General features: G+C 41.3%; 1 protein-coding gene across 3 annotated transcripts in view; it reads left to right on the top strand.

The window, feature by feature from the left end:
• The window catches only part of LARS2 (leucyl-tRNA synthetase 2, mitochondrial), a 167,809-nt gene that overhangs the window by 7,009 nt on the left and 140,773 nt on the right, over window positions 1–20,027 (top strand). For 2 of the 3 annotated variants that reach the window (XM_010336992.3, XM_074403995.1), the window contains exon 3: window positions 3,552–3,680. In XM_010336992.3, coding sequence (XP_010335294.1) covers window positions 3,552–3,680 — 129 coding nt within the window. Of the gene's footprint in view, window positions 1–3,551; window positions 3,681–12,964; window positions 18,139–20,027 lie in introns of those variants that run through there. The other variant, XM_074403996.1, reaches the window with a different exon arrangement.

The raw sequence follows: 20,027 nt of genomic DNA, 5'->3' as shown, positions 1-20,027 counted from the left end.
AAAGAATTTCCGTTTAATGAGCATTTAACCATGTGCCAGGCACTATCTTTCAATTGATTATGTCATTTAATCTGGAAACAACCCAGGGGGTAGTATTATTATCCTCATTTTTAGAGTAAGAAAACTGAGGCTCAGACAGAGGTTTAGGTAATGTGCCAAGACATGGCAGAGCCAGGATTCAAAATCAAACGTGTGTTTGATTCCTGAGCTCGTGCTTTTTCATGCAGAATCTCTTTTGTCTCACCTTTGATTTACAGATAGCAAACTGATCCCAAAAGGCAAAAGCATTTGCCTAAGGCCTCACAGCTAGTGATACAGCTAGGACCAGAACTAGGGCTCCGGACTCCTACTGAGGTGCTCCTTTTACTCTGTCATCCTGTAGGCTCAGCGACAGCTTCAGAGCATGATCTTATAAAGAGGCAGAAGTCATCTTTCTTTTAAAGTCAGAAGCTGACAAAAATAATAGGACCCACTTTTAAAAACTATCCTTTCCCCATCACTTAAAATCTTAATCTATTTTAAAGGAATTCTTACACTTTTATATAATTATGAAAATTTCCCTTTCAATCAGATTCTTGCTCAATTATAACAGAAACTCTCTTTTCCACCCCCAGATGATAGAACTCATTTCATTGTCAGAGGAAAATGACTTTAATTCATGCAGAAAAGAAAAAGGCAGGGACAGGCAATAAGCTGAATACCTTTTCTGCAGTAAACAAAAATATTCTTCAGTATTAAAGACTTTAGAAAACAATATTTTTCTATGTATCTTTTATGAGCTCAGATTTGGATTTTGGCTTAGCTAGTATATAATTATTCATTTGACTTTGCTATTAATTTAATCTTTATTGAACAAATGTAAAAAAGGAGATGCTAGTAAAGAAATTACAAGTGGAAAATGTTTGGGGCAAGATTGTTAAATGTGTAATAAAATAAATAGATTAGTATAATAAAAATAATTTTATATACAAAGTTTAAAATGAAAACCGGAAACAGCTTTGATCAAGGATTTTACTGTTTTTCTAACTCCCAAAGAACTCTTTAACAGCTATTTTCACATATTCCTAAAAATTTCCTAAGAATAAGCCTTAGGCTTAATTCATTGTAAAGAGTAAGGTTTGAATCGAGTGGACAGTTTTCTTCTGATTCTGCACTAAAAGAACAAGAATGGGGTCTTGTACCTCCTTGGAGGGACTTGCTCATAAGCTGAGGGTCATCTGCCACTCACTTTCATAAGGACAGTTATTAAGTTCCTTAGTTCCCACCAGCCCTTGAATCTCAGGTCCTCTCGCACTTCTGAGGTTTTCCTCAGTTGTAAATCGGCAGTTTCTGATTAAAGTATGTGACCAGTGTGTTGCTTTCCATCCTGTTTGTATAAATTCATTGTAGTTGTCGTTTCAGCAGTTCCAGATGATTTTCTAGTTTGTTTATGATCCAGATTTCTTAATTGTTCTCTTCTTCCCATTTCTTCCTTCAGGCAGCTAAACCCTCCTTGGTAATTTCTAGAGGATGGGCAGCACAAAGAAAAGTTCTGCTCTAGTTTTTGTGTTTTTGTTTGTTTGTTTGTTTGTTTGCCACTTTCTAATGGTTCTGTTAAAGGTTTGTTTTAAGTTCTTTGCTGAAGGAAGTTTAAGAACTCCTTGGCAAAAATCTGATTTCTGGTTTCTTTTGCTCTACTGATTATATTTGGTTTAAGTGCCTTATCAATCATGCAAACACTCAGCAAACGACATTTAAAAAGCCCCTCCTACATATGTTCACAAAAGAAGGGTTACGAGTATTCTGTTTTGTGTTGTTTTCATTGCTTCGGGGGAAGCAAATTCTTAGAGAACTCTAGCAAAGCTCTAGGAAGAGAGTAAGGCCAGAAAGGAAAAAAACAGAAGGCAGAAATAAATAAAAAGCAGAAATAAATTAATAAATAAAGCAGAAGTTCCGACCCTCAGTGACCAAACAGAAGCAGTCACCCAGTTACCTTTTACTCTTCCTTTCTCTGGAGCCCCTCCACCCCCAACCCTGTTATGAGATGACTTAAACTTGGGTATGGGGAACCCTCCTATTACCTGGGTGGGATTTGTGAAGTTCGCTGGATAAAAAGTGCTCCATAGGGGCCAGTTATCTGGCTTTTGGGCAGAAAGGCCAATAAACATTTATCCAACATTTTATTAAACTCCTGCTGGCGTTGGGGACAGATGTGGAGAAAGAGGTGACTAAAGCACAGTGCTTGCCCCTAAACAGTGGGTCTCCCCAGTAGGAGTCCATTCAAGGTCTACCATCTTTGTTTGCCTTATCCATTTGTGTGCACACTCATGACAACATTCATCATTTTACCAGGGGAGGAATTAAGAGGCCAGAAGTCAGTGATCCAACAAGGACTCATTGGCCTGCATTCCTTCTGTTCAGATACATGTAAAGTTTTCTATGTTTCTCGTGATGGAGCTGCTGCTTTGGAAGCTGGAGAGTTATATAATCCTGATCTGAGGCTGCTTATTTATCATCTCTAGAGAACAACCTTCTCCCTTTTTAAAATGATCTCATTACATTCCCATTTCAACATTTTTTGTTGAAAGATAAGCTCACAATACAATGGGGAAACCAAGGACCGAAATTGGTACCTTAGGATCCTGTTGTTACTGCTAAATCTACACCAGAATGCAACTATAGAGAATTTAGGAAGAGACTCCAGTTTTAAAGATGTTACATCTATGTGATTCAACGATTGTTTCCTTGAATTATACAGATATATGTGTTAGAGCTTCCTTTGGAAAAACAGACAGTTCTTTAAGGACCTAGGGAGAAGCTGTCTTAAAAGAGAAGTGTTTTTTTTTGTTTTTTTTTTTTTAATGGAGTAGCCATTCTTTTATTCATCCACTTTCCTAAGAAAATTGCTTTTACTTTACTGACTTGCCCTGAATTCTTTATTGCCCGAGATCCAAGAACCCTCTCTTGGGGTCTGCATTGGGACCACTTTATTTTTCCATAGGTTATTGGGGTATAGGTGCTGTTTGGTCACACAGATAAGTATACTGCACCCACCATTTAAGCAGTATACTCTACACCCTATTTATAGCCTTTTATTCCTCACCACCCTCCCACCCTTCCCACCAAGTCTCCAAAGTCCATTGCATCATTCTTAAGCCTTTGTGTCCTCATAGCTTAGCTCCCACATATCAGTGAGAACATACGATGTTTGGTTTTCTATTCCTCAGTTACTTCACTTAGAATAATAGTTTCCAGTCTCATCCAGGTCACTGCAAATGCTGTTAATTCATTCCTTTTAAAAGAGAAGTTTTTAAAAGAAAAAAATACTTTAGATATATGGGTAATTAACACTTAGAGGTTATTTGGCATTATTTTGGACATTCTTTAGCTTAAACCGGGCTTTAAATGTTGCTTTTGGACATTTTCGTTGATCTACACTCTGGGAACAGTCTTTTAAAAAGGAAATCTCAAAAATGTTAAATTATTACTTTGTGTAAAATGCCAAAATATTATATATACGTGTGGAGTTCCCAGCAAACGCTTAATAAATACTCATTGTCGTTCTTTCCTAGAAATCAAAGCCCAAATTTTACGTGCTTTCCATGTTCCCTTATCCTTCTGGTAAGCTGCACATGGGCCACTTGCGTGTCTACACCATCAGCGACACCATAGCACGGTTCCAGAAGATGAGAGGGATGCAGGTAAGAACAGGTGGCCGCTGGAACAGCCCTTGTCTGCCACACACAGGGTTGGCATGTAATAATATGTGTTCAAAACAAAGGAAGAAAACCAACTTTAGTTAAGATTAGGACAGCTTTGAAGCTGGACATGAAAAGCTCATCCTTTTATGGATTAGAATAAAGTATCTAGCCTAATTGGGGGGCAGCCGTGAGTTGGGTGTTGTGTTAGGGGTGGAGATCAGGTGGGAATGGGGTGAAAGGTAGATACAAATGTGGATAACACTGATAATCTTCCCAGGAGATGCTCACCCATGAATAGAGAATCATTTTATAAGGACTGAGGTCAAGAGTATAAATACACGTCAGTGCGATGAGTGGCAGGTGGGACTGCAGGAGATTTTTTTTGCTCTGTATTTGATATTTTCCATATTCTTTGAGTATATGTTTATTTTCTAATGGAAAAAAATATTTTTTTTTTGGTTTGTTTGTTTTTGTTTTTGTTTTTGTTTTTTTGAGATGGAGTTTCGCTCTTGTTACCCAGGCTGGAGTGCAATGGCGCGATCTCGGCTCACCGCAGCCTCCGCCTCCTGGGTTCAGGCAATTCTCCTGCCTCAGCCTCCTGAGTAGCTGGGATTACAGGCACGCACCACCATGCCCAGCTGATTTTTTGTATTTTTAGTAGAGGCGGGGTTTCACCATGTTGACCAGGATGGTCTCGATCTCTTGACCTCGTGATTTACCCGCCTCGGCCTCCCAAAGTGCTGGGATTATAGGCTTGAGCCACCGCACCCGGCAATTTTTTTTAAGACAAAATATTTGGGGAGTAACAACTCTGGGAGTTAGGGCAAGTGTCACTAAAGAGGGAACATCTGAGCCAGGCAACTGGTTCATGCCTGTAATCCCGGTGCTTTGGGAGGCTCAGGCAGAAGGATTACTTGAGCCCAGGATTACTCGAGACCTACCTGGGCAATGTAGCGAAACCCAGTCTCCACAAAACATACAAAAAATTAGCCTGGTGTGGTGGCACACGCCTGTAGTCCCAGCTACTCAGGAGACTAAGGTGGGACGATCGCTTGAACCTGGGAGGTAAAGGCTGCAGTGAGCTGTGATTGTGCCACTACACTCCAGTCTGGGCAACAGAGTAAGACCCTATCTTTGGTGGGGAGGGGGAAAAAGAGGGAAAATGTGATATGGGCCTTGAAGGATGAGTTGAAATTTATTGGGAGAGAGAAGGACAAACACCCTTCTTTGGTTGATGTGAGTCATTCCTCTTCACCCCATTGCCTGCTTCTTTTTTTTTAATCTTTTTTTCTTGCTTTATTTTTTGTGAAACAGGGTCTCATTTTGTCACCCAGGCTGGAGTACAGTGGTTGCAATCACACAGCTCACGGCAACCTCCACCCCCCAGGCTCAAGTGACCCTTCCGACTCAGCCTCCCAGGTAGCTGGGACTATAGGTGCGCACCACCATGCCCAGCTTATTTTTTGTATATGTTGTAGAGACAGGGTTTTACCATGTTGTCCAGGCATGTCTTGAACTCCTGGGCTCAAGCAATCCACCCACCTCAGCCTCCCAAGGTACTAGGATTATAGATGTGAGCTACCGTGCTTAGCCCAGAGCCTAATCTTTACTAGCAATCTTTAGCAACATATCATCTGTAAGATGGGTGTTGGATAACCATAATATCTTCTTTAACCACCTACGAAATATGGCAGTATTGAAGAAGGGCTGAGAGCATGGCCCACTTAACTAGACTACCAGGATTCAAATGCTGGGTCTTAACACTTCCAAGCTATGTGGCCTTTGACTAGTTAATTAACCTCTTCAACACCTAGTTTCCTCTCATCTGTAAAATAGGGATAAAATAGTACCTGCCCCATTGGCCTATTACAAGGATTCAAAGAGGATGACTATGAAGCATTTAGAACATACCCAGCGCACAGTAGGTAACCATTAAGTCTTGGCAATTGCCAGCAGTGGGCAGGAACCTGCACATACCAACTCCTGAGAGTCAACTGTGTATATCTCTGCCCTATATTGTATGTATTAGACACCTTCTTGAAATCTGCCATTGTGGGAGTATTTATACCATGGAAATCAGCAAACCTACAAATCATGGCCTTTTCCTCCAGAGAGCTAATTATTAAACATTTACTGGAACCCCAGTGGCCATTGCTACTATGAACCTGTCAGGGCCTATACACATGAGATCTGCTGCCTCTCAGTTCTTTATATTTTCTTTTAGCAAGGTAAGTACATCTATTGTCGTAACTGGTTTGAAATTTTATGCTGAGCTGACTTTGGCTGCAAGAAGTATTCCTAAAAGACGGTCACGTTGTAATGCCTCTGTCGCTTAAAGAGTTAATAACTTTATACTACCGAATTCAGAGATTTGTGTTGCGTCTTAAGATGGCCAAGGGTGTTTGTCTCTCTGGTTTTTTTTTTTTTTTTGAGACAGAGTTACGCTCTTGTTACCCAGGCTGGAGTGCAATGGCGCGATCTCGGCTCACCGCAACCTCTGCCTCCTGGGTTCAGGCAATTCTCCTGCCTCAGCCTCCTAAGTAGCTGGGATTACAGGCACGCGCCACCACGCCCAGCTAGTTTTTGTATTTTTTTTTTAGTAGAGACGGGGTTTCACCATGTTGACCAGGATGGTCTCGATCTCTCGACCTCGTGATCCACCCGCCTCAGCCTCCCAAAGTGCTGGGGTTACAGGCTTGAGCCACCGCGCCCGGCCGTCTCTCTGGTTTTTTTCAGACGTTTTTTTCCCCAGATACTGTTTTTCATTATTTCTGCTATGTTTATTAGAAAGAGGTGGGACAGACCAGGTGCAGTGGCTCACGCCTGTAATCCCAACACTTTGGGAGGCTGAGGTGGGCGGATCACCTGAGTTTGGGAGTTTGAGACCTGACCAACCTGGAGAAATCCCATCTCAACTAAAAATACAAAATTAGCCAGGCATGCTGGCCCGTGCCTGTAATCTCAGCTACTCAGGAGGCTGAGGCAGGAGAATTGCTTGAACCCGGGAGGCAAAGGTTGCGGTGAGCCAAGATCACACCATTGCACTCCAGCTCAGGCAACAAGAGTAAAACTCCGTCTCAAAAAAAAGAGGTGGGACAGAATGGATTGGCTCTTTGCCTGAAGCACAATTCTTTATCTCACTGTGATAAAGAATCTAGTTGTTATTCTTCAACTAGATTTGTGTTTTTTTTGTTTTGTTTGTTTTTTTTTTTTTTTTTTTTTTTTTTAGCTTATACCAACTTATTTTGGACAAGTAGTGAGTACATGTAAATTACTAACAATTAAGCATTTTTTTTTTTTTTTTTTTTGAGGTGGAGTTTTGCTCTTGTTGCTCAGGCTGGAGAGCAATGGCACAGTCTTGGCACACTGCAACCTCCCCCTCCTGAATTCAAATGATTCTCCTGCCTCAGCCTCCCAAGCAACTGAGATTATAGGCACCCACCACTACACTCAGCTAACTTTTGTATTTTAGTAGAGATGGGGTTTCACCATGTTGGTCAGGCTGGTCTCAGACTCCTGACTTCAGGTGATCCATCTGCCTTGGAACAATTAAGCTTTTACAGCAAAACTATACATTTATGATAGGGTGCAGGGAAGCCTGTTAGCAAAACAGGTGGTTGAGGGGGTTGTAGGTGGGATTCTAATTTCCTTGGATGGGATGAGATGTTACAGAGGAGGCTCAAGGCAGAGCCCCAGGCCCAGAGGAGCTGGTACCTTTGTAAGCAGCTCAGGCCCAAAAGACAGAGTCCTCCTGCTGTATCTGAAGCCTAAAGTCAGGCTAGACCCAGAAATTGAACAACCTAGATTTGAATCTACCACTGTCTAGCCAAGCAACTCTGCAGAGTCATTTAATGTCTCTGCATCCCACTTTCATAATCTTTAAGGATAACAATACTTTCTTCCTCACAGAGTTATGAGAGTTAGATGAGATTATTAATCTTATAATTATTGCATACATCTGGCACATAATCATCCCATAATAAATGCTAGCTGTAATTATTATTTATACTGATCTGATTTCTCAGAGCTGCTTAGGAAAGTGATTCATCACCATTTAATAAATGAATCCTGCAATTCATATTGTCTATCCTGCGACTTGATTTGCTTTGTTACGGTTGAACCACTATTTGTTATTTGGTTGATGGTTTCTTAGTCTGTGTGATCACCAGGTACCTAAGATTGTCTTTTTGTTTCACAGTTTCAGTTGCTGTGTTTAAGATGACAAGCCCTCTTTTTGGGGTGTTCTCTATGTTCTCCTGAAATTAATTTCTTATTGATTTTCATAGTTCATATTTAAGTCTGAGCATCTCAGATACAATCACCAAATCTGGTGAAAACTTGTCTGGCCATTTTTAAGTGATGTGGCAAATGAGAAACCGAAACCGTGGTTGTCAGTAATGTGAAAGAAAGTCTGTTGAGCTTCCTTGTCATTTTAAAATCTTACCTGCCCAATGTCAGGATTGCTTCCTGAGCTTGAATAGACTTAGACTCAAGTTTAACAATCCTCACTCTAAGCAGGGAAGGAATATCCAATCTGGGACTGCCAAACAGGGTCTGACACATGTGTTGATTAATTCAGTCAGTAAATAATCATTGCCCACCAGCTTTATTCTTGAATGGAGATATGTTAAGTAGTTCTAAGGCACGCTAACAGCAGCACTATGGGACATAAAAAGTGGAGTGACCCAAGCAGCGAGTCTGCTCTCTTCAAGGCCACCAGTGACCTCCATGGATATGTCACCGTCCTTTTCTTTCTCAACCTCAGCAACATATCAACTGTGGATCGTTTTTCTCCCTGTTGAAACACTCTGCTTTCTTAGCATGAGACCCACTGGCCAGAATTTTCTGCTGCATCTTGGCTTCTTCCTCCCAATTTACTCCACAGATTTTTCCTGTTCCACTCTATCTTTACATGCTCTTCATCAGGTTGAGAAAGTTCCCCTTTATTTCTAATGTCCTCAGAATTTTTGTCATGAATAAATGTTGATTTTTGTCAAATCCCTTTTCTGTATCTATTGAGATTAAGATGATACATGGTTTTTCTCCTTTAATCTCTTAATGTGGTATATCATGTTGACTGATTTTTATTTTTTTTATATTAAGCCACCCTTGCATTCCTGGGACAAATTCTATTTGGTCATGATGTATTTTTTTTTTCCTGAATATGTATATTGCTGTATTTAATTAGCTAATATCCCTATGTGCATGAGGGATATTATTCTGTAGCTTTTTTTTTTGGTAATATCCTTGTCTGGTTTGGCATCAGGGTTATACTGACTTCATAAAACAAGTATCCCTTCTTCCTCTTTTGTGAAATCCTAGAGTATTATTGTTATTTCTTTTTCTTTCTTTTTTTTGAGGCGGAGTCTCACCTTGTTGCCCAGGCTAGAGTGCAGTGGCACAGTCTCAACTCACTGCAACCTCCACCTCATAGGTTTGAGCAATTCTCCTGCCTCAGCCTCCCTAGTAGCTGACATTATAGGTGCCCACCACCATGCACAGCTAATTTTTATATTTTTAGTAGAGACAGTGTTTCACCATGTTGTCCAGGCTGGTCTCGAACTCCTGACCTCAGGTAATCTGCCCACCTCAGCCTCCCAAAGTGCTGGGACTACAGGCTTGAGCCACGGCGCCCGGCTTATTGTTGTTATTTCTATCTTGTTTGATAGCATTGACCAGTGACAGTATCTGGGTCTACAGTTTTCCTTTTTGGAAGTATTAAAATTATAATTCATTTCTTTATGGGCATAGGGCTATTTGTATCTTCCGTTTCTTTCTGTATCAGTTTTAAGAAGTCGTGTTTTTCAAGAAATTTGTCCATCCTACCTCAGATTCAGTTCTGGACTACCTTCTCTTTTTTATTTACCCACTCCCTCATTTACACCTCTGTGGATTTTACTTGTGTGTCTCCTTCTAAGAGTGCCTCTCATTGTTCTCTATAAGTAAAAGTAAATCCTTGCTATTTTTCTTCTTTTTTTTTTTTTGAGACGGAGTCTTGCTCTGTCACCCAGGCTAGAGCGCATTGGCATGATCTCTGCCTCCCAGGTTCAAGTGATTCTCCTGCCTCAGCCCCCTGAATAGCTGGGATTACAGGTATGTGCCACCATGCCAGCTAATTTTTATATTTTTAGTAGCGATGGGGTTTCACCATGTTAGCCAGACTGGTCTCGAACTCCTAACCTCAGGTGATCCGCCCACCTTAGCCTCCCAAAGTGCTGAGATTACAGGCATGAGCCATTGCGCCTGGCCAGTCCTTGCTATTTTTCAAGGTCCATTTAAATTTTTACTTCTACCATAAACCCATCCCTCAATTCTTCAGTTCACATTTGTTAAGAAATAGTTTAGCACTTACAGAACCACAAACTAAATTTGGAGAAGTCTGTATGTCCTCTACATGTTGTTTTATCTGCCCAATAATATAAGCTTCTCAGTGGGAGAGAAGGTGTTTCTTTTTTTGTGCTGGCATGTCAAGTTTTTTTGTTTTTTTTTTCTTTTATTTTTTAAAACTTTTTCTTTATACAAGATGGGGTCTTACTATGTTGACTAGGCTGGTCTCAAACTCCTGGCCTCAAGCAATCTTCTCATCTTGGCCTTCCAAAGTGCTAGGATTATAGGCATGAGCCACCACACCCAATCATCATTTCAAGTTTTTAATGGTCAAATGTAACTAACATGTTTTTAGGTCTATAGCCTATAAGGTCCTTTGTTCCCAAGGAGTTTATAATCTGATAAGCCTCAACTGTTTGAGTTAATTGATTCAATGGATGTTTTTAAAAGCATACAACTCCTTTGTTTAAGTCTGTACTAAGTGTTCATTGTGCATATATAGCCCACAATAATGTTTCTCAAACTTTAGAACTCACATGTCCCAATGACAAAATCCTTGGGTTTGGTAAATATTGAATTAAAAGTTAAACAGTGTCATTCTAGATGATTACTTGACATTTAGATCATTCTACTAAACACAAAAGCAACCCCAGACACCCAGTTCACGTGCTAGTTCTTGGTGATCAGGTTGTCATTCAGGAAGAGTTAGACCATGCTGCTGTAATAATCCCCAAATCTCAGTGGCTTAAAACAACAAAATTTCATTTCTTGCTTTTGCTACACACCTAGCAGGAGGGCTCTGTTCAAGGTAGTCAGGACCTGGATAATGGCTGTTCTTATCTCAGTGAGTGCCTTTCCATCTCCGTGACTGGTAGAAGGGGGTATGGTGAATTCCCATTGGCTCTTAAATCTTCCACTTGGACTTAAGTCACTTCCACTGACATGGCCATATCCAGCCTCAAAGAGGGTAAAGAGTATTCCCACCACATGTCAGGATGATGAGGAGGTTCAGAATGTTTGTCATCAGCTCCAGTGACCACCACCTAAGGTGATCTAGATGATCCAGAATATTCTTATCTTGAGTAATCTTTTAAAAAATTATTGATGTAAAAGTGTTCATTTAGAAGCCATCAGGGAGACTAGCAAAGACCTGTGGAATTTGAGAAACATTGCCCAGAGCATGAAGTTGTTGCCATCAAGTTTGGCATCCAACCATTTATGCTCTGTAAATATTTCTCTTGTGTGTCAGTGATTCTTAAACCTTAGGATGCATAATGATCCCCTGAGGAGTTTGCTAAAAAGGCACGTTGCCAGATAGTCCTTGGTGAGGCTCAGGAATTGGCATCTAAATAAGCATTTCAGGTGGTTCTGATATAAGTGCTCTTCTAGATTTGGCAGTTAGATGAATGGGATCAGATGCTCCACAGAGCCAAATGGACATGGTTCTCAAGGTTCAAAAACACATCCCATTTAAATGAGAAGAAAGCTAAAGGTCACAAGCAGCTGAGCAGACACACACAGATTAGATGTGGACTGTGTACGTGGAGGGGCAGGTGGTTTGAGGTTGATAAATCAATTAGGAAACAGGGTGTTAGTCAAAGCAGTGATGATGTCTGACCTACCCACATCATGGATTTGTTGTGAGGTTTGTATATGTGAGATGATCCCTGAGAAAACCCTCTAAAAACAATGTGCAAATTTTCAAGTGTAACCCAATTAATAGTAGCAATAATAAGAGAGTCCTGAGGTTTGGAAGTTTGAGTGGGGCCATTTGAAGCCAGAGATAAATTATTCTCTTTCAGTAATCAGAAGAGGCTGCACTGCCAATTGATTTCTTCTTAAACTCATAGAATGTCTGATGACATATTTGAAACTTAGCTCCATATGGTGATTTTGTTGTGTTTTCATATGTTGTATGCACAGATGGTTGGAAAATAAAATTCCCCACCTCCCACCACGGCTGGTCTCCCCAGCACCTTCTGGTCCAGAAGCCGGGTGATAAAAGCATCAAGGTGCCAAGTCCCCCTCACAGAGTTAGGCTTGGACTAATTTGTCTCAGGCAAAAAGCCACCAGGCATTGCCCAAGTAGAAGAGTTTTCTGCTTGGGCCTTTTTGCTATTCACTGCGGAGGAGGAAGAAAATTGAGGCTATGTGTCTGGCAGCTGCATAATCATAATATAATTATCCACAAATATCAGGAAGCAAGGGAAGTTCTTAGCAAGTAAATGATAATGTACATTCCATCAGTTTTCAGTTTGCCAGTCAGTCGGCAAGTGTTTATGAAGTGCCCAGAGAGTGCATAGCATGGCGTTTAGTTTTCAAACTGGCAAATCTCTGTAGCATCTGAAAGTAAATAGTGAATTTCCAGGGCTTATTCTCTCAGGTGTCATTCGAAGGAGAGAATGAACTGCTAGTACAGTGCCTTGATTGGAAAGTGGCTGATTGATCTCCCTGTCCTATCCCTCCACGTTCCCAGAGGAGGTCTGCTGCTTTGGGTCTAGGTACTGCCATTTGGTTTTTATAATCCGAAGTATTTGCTTGATTTTTATCCCCAATCCATAATAATAGTGAGTTATTACACTTGCTAAACAAAATTAAATATTGTGTTTCTCATTTCTTGGAAATAAAAAGTATTGAACATACTCCAAAGACACCACGACACTCTGAAAATAGCAGTTTTTGGAGAAGCAGTAACCATGGTTGCTCTCAATTAGAAGCTGAATTGGTTTCAAATATGAAATTTTGTTTTGATGAAAGGAAAGGAAAGCTGGTCATCCATAGGGAACTGGTTGGCCCTTTCATAGTAACAGTTACGCTGCTTCCCTCTCTGCTGGGAAGGCAGATGACCAGCTGCCTGGGCTTCCTTCCCTTCCATCTCCAAACTCTACTCGGTCTTACTTCTTGGGTCGGATAAACAACTATCTCTTTGCCTCTTTAAAATAATATTTTCTTTAAAAAATATATTTTAAAAGTATACATAAAATTCCTTATTTTACCTATAAGAAAAGGAAATACGACATAGATAAGGCTGTAGTCCCCTTTGGGCACCTATTTCTGCATCAGGCCCCTCCAGGCAATAACCACTGGCATCCTGCAGGTTATATGCCTTTAGAGCCTTCTCTCTATGTTATATGGAACTGTGTTTTCTCTTGCATCCCTTTCTTCTGCTTCTTTTGGTTTGCTCGCTGTCCATCCTGCCTGCCAACCCCAGACACCAAGATCCACCCTGGAGCAGGGCAGGGGAGGGCAGAAGGACCCACCAGGGTGTGCCTTGGCCATGTGGCTGCCCGGCCTCACCTCCTGACCAGGGCCCTGACCCCTGTGTTTGCCTCTCATCAGTAACTCCTCGTCTTTCATGGTAATAGCTGCCCCCCACTCCACCCTGATCTCAAAGTGAGACAGGTTATGCAGTCCTGGGAGTGTTCTGGTGCTGGTCCTTGACCAGTTTGCTGCTAGATCCATCCCTTGCTTTTGGCATGACAGAAGGGCTGACCCCTGCAGGTCAGGTTCCCAAGCTGGCCTCCTCCTGGTTTTGAACAATAGGACATCCTGGTAACATTGGAGGACAGGAGAAAAGGAGAGGCCAGAACATTTCTCTCTCTCTGTCTCTCTCTCTGCCCTGGTTTGGTTTTTCACTAATCCAGTCCATCAGGGCAGTCTAGCCTCTTTGAGCTTCTGCTCAAACTCTGCTTTCTCACTTTGTCTCTGCAGTCTAGAGATCGTGGTAATGTCTGCTTTTCCAAATGGCTGGTAGATTCACCGCTTCCTTGGCTTCCCACTCAACGTTAAATATGTAGAGTATTTGTTATATGAACCAGGTGGAAATGATGCTTTTTCAGACTTTGGAAGTTTATTTTATGGATTTCCAGGTTATAGCTACTGATACTTTTTCTTGATTCCATCTCTAAATAGTTTTACATTTATTATTTCAAAATTATGATTAGTAGTCTTCTGCCACCCTCTGTGATGTCACATCCTATCGTCCCAAATTGACGTGATACATATTTCAAAGTATATTTTCAGTAGATATTTTAAAAAATCAAATACATGGAAAAACTGTTCTGAAGCTGCAGAACACACTCATGTCCAAGAATTTCACTTCTAGGAGGCTGAGAGAGTTCAGGTGGGCTCAAGCATATAAATAGAGATGCCAATAATTTTTTTTGGTGGGAGGTGGGGGTAAATTGCCTAGTTAGCACATGTGAGCTATAAGTTCAGTTCAGTTACTTTTCCAACTGTGGATGGATTAAAATAAGTTATGGTGATAAAAAGAAAGGAATTCGAATTTTAAAACCTAAAAGGAGAGTGTGTAGTTCTTCCAGTGAATGGACAGTCTTGGCCATAGAGAAATCAAAAGCAAGAAAGTACACCATGTATCTAGAGGTATTTGATCCGAACAGTGCCTGAGACATGTACAAAGTTGGGAAAGGAAGCACCTGACCCAGCGTCTTTCACATGAATAGGTCACAGAGAGCTTAGAAGCTGCTCTCTGTGGGGGAAGAGACAAGCTTTGGTGTTTTGTAATCCTGTTGTAGGTCTTCACTTTGTTTCCCAGTGGTGGATCATCTTGTAGAACAAAAGTGAGCTTGCATGTGGTCACTGGGCTCTGGGAACCCAGGGTATAGAAGCAATGAAACCCTCTCCAATCTTGTAGAAATTTGGCTCACAGAGACATTTATTCCAGTGCTCTGGCTCATGGTGGGAAGAACGATTCTGACTTCAAGATGCAAAAGGCCCTTCCCACAATCGGATTCTGCTATTCTGTCTAGGGCAAACATTTGTTTTTGTTGTTGTTAATGTTCGGTAAGAATACGAAATATTAAGAAACTTTAAAATTTTTCTAACTTTATTTTCATACACAGCTTAGCTAACATGTAAGCTAAGAATATCTTTCCATGTTAATTCTATCTGAAAACAAAAATAGAAATGAATAAGTATATTATGTAAATCTAGGCTGGTTTTTGTGGCAGTCTCTGTATTGCCTTTATTTAAAAATATGGACGGCACTTAACAGAATGTTAATAGGCAGAAACATTGAATTGGTGCCATTTTGGCAGTTTTGACAAAGAAACCAAGTGGTAATTAAGTTTTCCTCTTTCTAGTGGAACAGTTACACAACAGTTACATTATTCTGCCAATGACACAGCCCTAGAAGAATTTAAAGCACAGCTGGAAGATGTGCAGGTGTTGTCCTTGGAAGTATTGCAGAACTTTCTAGTAATATTGCCTATATCCTCAGTATTGGATTTTTTTTTTTTTAGCTCTTGAAATTTAAAAAGAAAAAGAATTGCAAAGCTTAGCAGCAAATACAGAAGAATGTTTGTCATCTATGGATCAAGCAATATTCAAGTGAAAATTGTAGCCTAAACAGTGTTTGTTTTAGCATGATTCTTGGCTACCATGGACTAAAAACCCAGCTTAGACCAGCTGAAGCAAAAAGGGAGGCTTTGTTTTTACAGATCCAGAGGCTTACAGAATCAAAGGAGATGTAGGAGCTGGGCCCACTGGGGATTGGGACGAGGTCCTTGAAGTATATCAATTTCTTCAGTCTCTCCATTTCCTATTTCTGCTTCTCTCCATGTGCCAGCTTTATTTTCTACAAGCTGAGGGCAGAGCCACTTGAAGCCCTTATGGCTTCTGACCAAGGAGAAAAGAGAGTCTCCTCCTCCAGCATTCTGCCTTACTCCGGACAAGCCTAGAGCTGTCTAGAGAAGGATTCCGGTACTTGCCTCCTTCTGTAGCCAGCAGGGTGGGTTTTTAAGATTGGCAGTTTGCACTAGCACTATATCAAGTTGGACACAGAACAGTTTCCTGGAAGGGGAAGTTGCTGTTTGAGAGGATAAAACATTTTGGGTCTGCCACATTTAGTAAGAGGAAAGGAGACCTCAGGTCTCAACTGGATTGGACTATATCCAGTCAGTTTCTTAAAACTGCAGGGAATAGATATTCTCAGGGAATGTTAGAATTTTTAGAAAAGACATATATGCACACATACATATTTTATACAGATGTCCTGGTATAACGTTAAATGAAAAAAGGTCATAAAATAATGTGTATAATCATTTCTATTTTCTTTCTCTTTCTTAAACAATCTTTTTAACTTAAAAATTTTTAAAATTTTAGATTCAGGGGTACACATGCAGGTTATATAGGTAAACTCGTGCCACAGGGTTTACCCAGATTATTTTGTGACTTAGGTACTGAGCCTAGTACCCCATAGTTGTTTTTTTCTGCTCCTCTCCCTCCTCCCACCCTCCACCCTCAGGTGGGCCCCAGTGTCTGTTGTTCCCCTTTGCGTCCGTGTGTTCTCATGATTTAGCTCCCACTTACAAGTGAGAACATGTGGTGTTTGTTTTCTGGCCTGAATTAGTTTGCTGAGGATAATGGCCTCCAGCTCCATCCATGTTGTTGCAGAGGACACGATTTTGTTCTTTTTTATGGCTGCATAGTATTCTATGGTATATATGTACCACATTTTCTTTATCTAGTCTACCATTGATGGGCATTTAGGTTGAGTCCATGTCTTTGCTATTGTGAATAGTGCTGCAGTGAACATACATGTGCATGTGTTCATGTGACAGAACTATTTATAATCCTTTGGGTGTATACCCCGTAATGGGATTGCTGGGTCAAATGGTAATTCTGTTTTCAGCTATTTGAAGAATCCCTACACCGTGTCCCACAATGGTTGAACCAATTCACGCTTGCACCAAGAGTGTGTAAGGCATTCCCTTTTCTCTGTAAAGGTTCTATTTTCATGAAGATAAATAAGCAGGCTCCTGTATATGTGTACATATGTTCATATATATGTGTTTGAGTGGGGATATAGATGTGGAAGGAAATGAAGGCTGGTGTTACTGGTTACGTTGTTGCCAGTAGTGGCCAGGAGATAAAAATCAACTTTGCCTTTATCATTGTATCGTGCCATTTCATTTGTTAAATTAAGCTTCTATTATGTTTGTAATTTGAAAAAACATCAACTTAAGTCAAAAGAAAAGCAGCCTGTTCTGACTGACCTCAGGATGGTGGGAATGCAGGAACTGAAGATAGTAGCTTGGGAGCATCTCAGCCTGGAAATCCAAGGTTTCCCAGACTCCCAAGACAGGGAAATACAGTCTAGGAAGTGGCAAGCCAGCCTCCCCTGGGACAGCAGCAAGCCTGAGAGGTCCACAGGACTGCTTGTTCACTAAGCACATATCCCTTCCAGATAGCAGCTGTGCGTGGACCACATCCACCACCACCTTCAACATGGCAAAGTCTACTGTAGGGCAGAGTCCTTGCCTGGGGCAGTTGGAGGCAGGCCCAGCTTTCTAGTGCACACAGATGGCTGCCTTCTGCTGATGGACTGCTCGTGGTCCAATCAGCTGTAGCAAGAACCAGCTGGGCTGCCTTTAATCGAAGCATCTTTTGTGAATCATTTATTCAGGAAAGAAGAACTGCTGGGCCTCTTTTACTGAAAAGAGGGGCCAAGTACTTGACTGGCCCTTTGAGCCTGTGTGGTCTGATTGGGGTAAGAACTTTTTACCTGGAATGCCTGGTACCAACGTTCTGCAGAGGACTGTCAGAAGTAACCCACCCTTAGCAATGTACGTGGTTGTGTGAGATTCAGGTATTAATGTCTTCCATCCTCTTGTCAGAAAGCAGCTGTATTAAATGTGGCCAAAGAGATGGAGGCTGAAACTGTGGCAAGGGAATCGGCGATGTGAGACGCTAAAGATCAAGAAAACAGACGGCAGCAGCGGCCACAGCAGCAAGTGCTGCTGTTTATTGGGTGCCTGTGCTGCGCTGGGCACCGTGCTAGATGCACCACAGACACCATGCACATACCATGCTCAATAATTCAAGGTAGCTGCATTGAGTCACCATTTACAGTTGAGACTCAGAATAAGTAAGTCATGTGCCTCAGGCTCCACTGATAGTAAACTGACCGATTTGGATTTAGGACCTTTGGCCTCAAACCACACAGCCTTCTGGAGAACAAGCCTTTGTTTGCATTTCCTATTCAGTAGCCAAAGGAATAAGAGCAGCTCTATTTTAGAGAGACAGTCTCAGTTCTTTATATGGAATTATTTCATCAGACTACTAAAAACCTAAAAAGTATTCATGTGCATGGCGGAAGTGTGTCTTTAAGGTAAGTGGCTCCAATGACTGGAAGGGGTATGCCTGTTCTCTTACAGCTGCCTGCTAAGACAGGGGCTTAGGAGAGAACAGATCTGGTGACAGGGATTGCAAGGGCCATCTAGCTTGGGACACTTTGAAGTGTAAGTGCTTATGGGACCTAAGGCAGAGGTAGCCCGTGGGTGGTACTAGTGTGCACCTTGGAGAGTCCTTGTGCTGGACGGAAAGACGGAAGAAAACTCTGGGTGCTCATATGCATGTGGAAGTGTGGTTTGCTGCAGTGTTTCTGGGGCTGTATATGTCAAATGTCTTAAAATGTTTCATACCTTTTTACCCTGTAGTTGAACTTCTAGAAATTGTTCTAAAGGAAATGTTAAGTGTATATATAAAGATTTATGCCCAAGAATGTTCATCCTGGCCTTTTTTATAATAGTGAAAAATGGAACTAACTTTTAGGAAAACAGTTAAATACAGCAGGCCATTCAAAGCAGTCACTAACAGGATGCATTGCTATCATGTACAGTGAAAAAACAGGAGCTAAAAAATACATAAATCATATTTCAATTTTTAAATATATAAAATTTACCACATGTAACTACTATGTATGGCTGTCTGGTAGAATAACAGGTGAGTCTTATTTTCTTCTGTTTTTTTTCTACTTACCAAATTACAGTGAACATGTAATTATGGAAGAAAATAAGACCAATTTCTTTGAAAATGTCCCATTCTGATACATGTGTGTGGTGAGGTGGTGCCAGGACATGCCTCTGAGTATTCGTCGTTATCCTAAGAAAATGCATGTGAGCATAAGCCCAGCTTCTCTGCATGATCAAAAAGAAAGTAAAAAGCCGGGAGCAGTGGCTTATTATGCCTGTAATCATGGCACTTTGGGAGGCAGAAGGATAGCTTGCAGCCAGGAGTTCAAGGTTACAGTGAGCTGATCGTGGTGCCACTGCACTCCAGCCTGGGCAACCAAACAAGACCCTGTCTCTTAAAAAAAAAAAAAAAAGGTTAGCAAAACAAAAACTTACCCCAGGTTGACAGACCATGAACTTGATAGGAAATAAGAGGGTCAACTAGAATGGGCTCTTTTCTGTAATAGAAATGTCAGTCTTCTTAGTCATTCCTTCCCCACAGGCAGGCTTCAGAAAGAAGTGGCGTCTGCGGTTTTTGTGGCTGGATTCAGTTTCAGTGGGTGGTAGGGGACTGAATTTTGGAAACCGGGTGTCTTTCCTGACAAGGGCAGGGAGCCTGGCGAGACTGTCCCCTGATGCCACAGCAGATGCGTCAAACCATTTTTCCTGCTCATGGCATGTAGCTAGTTTGAGAGAACGTGCTAGTGAAGCTGCCAGCTCAGCTGTAACTGGCCACTCACTTGGAGATAAGAATGCCTTACTGGCCTGTGCTCGCTTAACGTAATTGCCTCTAGGCTACTCACTCCTGCTGGACCACAGTTGCTTGAACCGTCAAATAAGGGTGGAGGATATATCTCAAAAGCTTCTTTGTGCTTGAAGATTTGTGATTCCTTGTTGTTTGGAGAATGAAAATATCTTCTAGAAGGTGATTAGAGAGCAGAACTCTTTAGAAATAATAATGCTAGTGGCCAACATTCTATACAGCACTTTACTGCATGGCAGGCATTGTTCTCGTCACTTTCCTTATATTATCTCATTTAATCCTCACAGTGATCTAATGAGATAGTTATGTTATCATCCATTTTACAGATAATGAAAATGGGGAAAAGAGGAACCTACATGTGGAGGATTTCTTATACCAAAAGCATAGCTAGTGGTTTGCAATAATTTAAAAGTATTGGCTATTTTATGCCAGACTTGGTGGCTCACTCCTGTAATCCCAGCATTTTGGGAGGCCGAGGTGGGTGGATCACTTGAGGCCAGGAGT

Source organism: Saimiri boliviensis, chromosome 8, assembly GCF_048565385.1.
Source record: "Saimiri boliviensis isolate mSaiBol1 chromosome 8, mSaiBol1.pri, whole genome shotgun sequence".
NCBI lineage: Eukaryota > Metazoa > Chordata > Mammalia > Primates > Cebidae > Saimiri > Saimiri boliviensis.
This window is presented reverse-complemented; position numbering and strand designations above follow the sequence as displayed.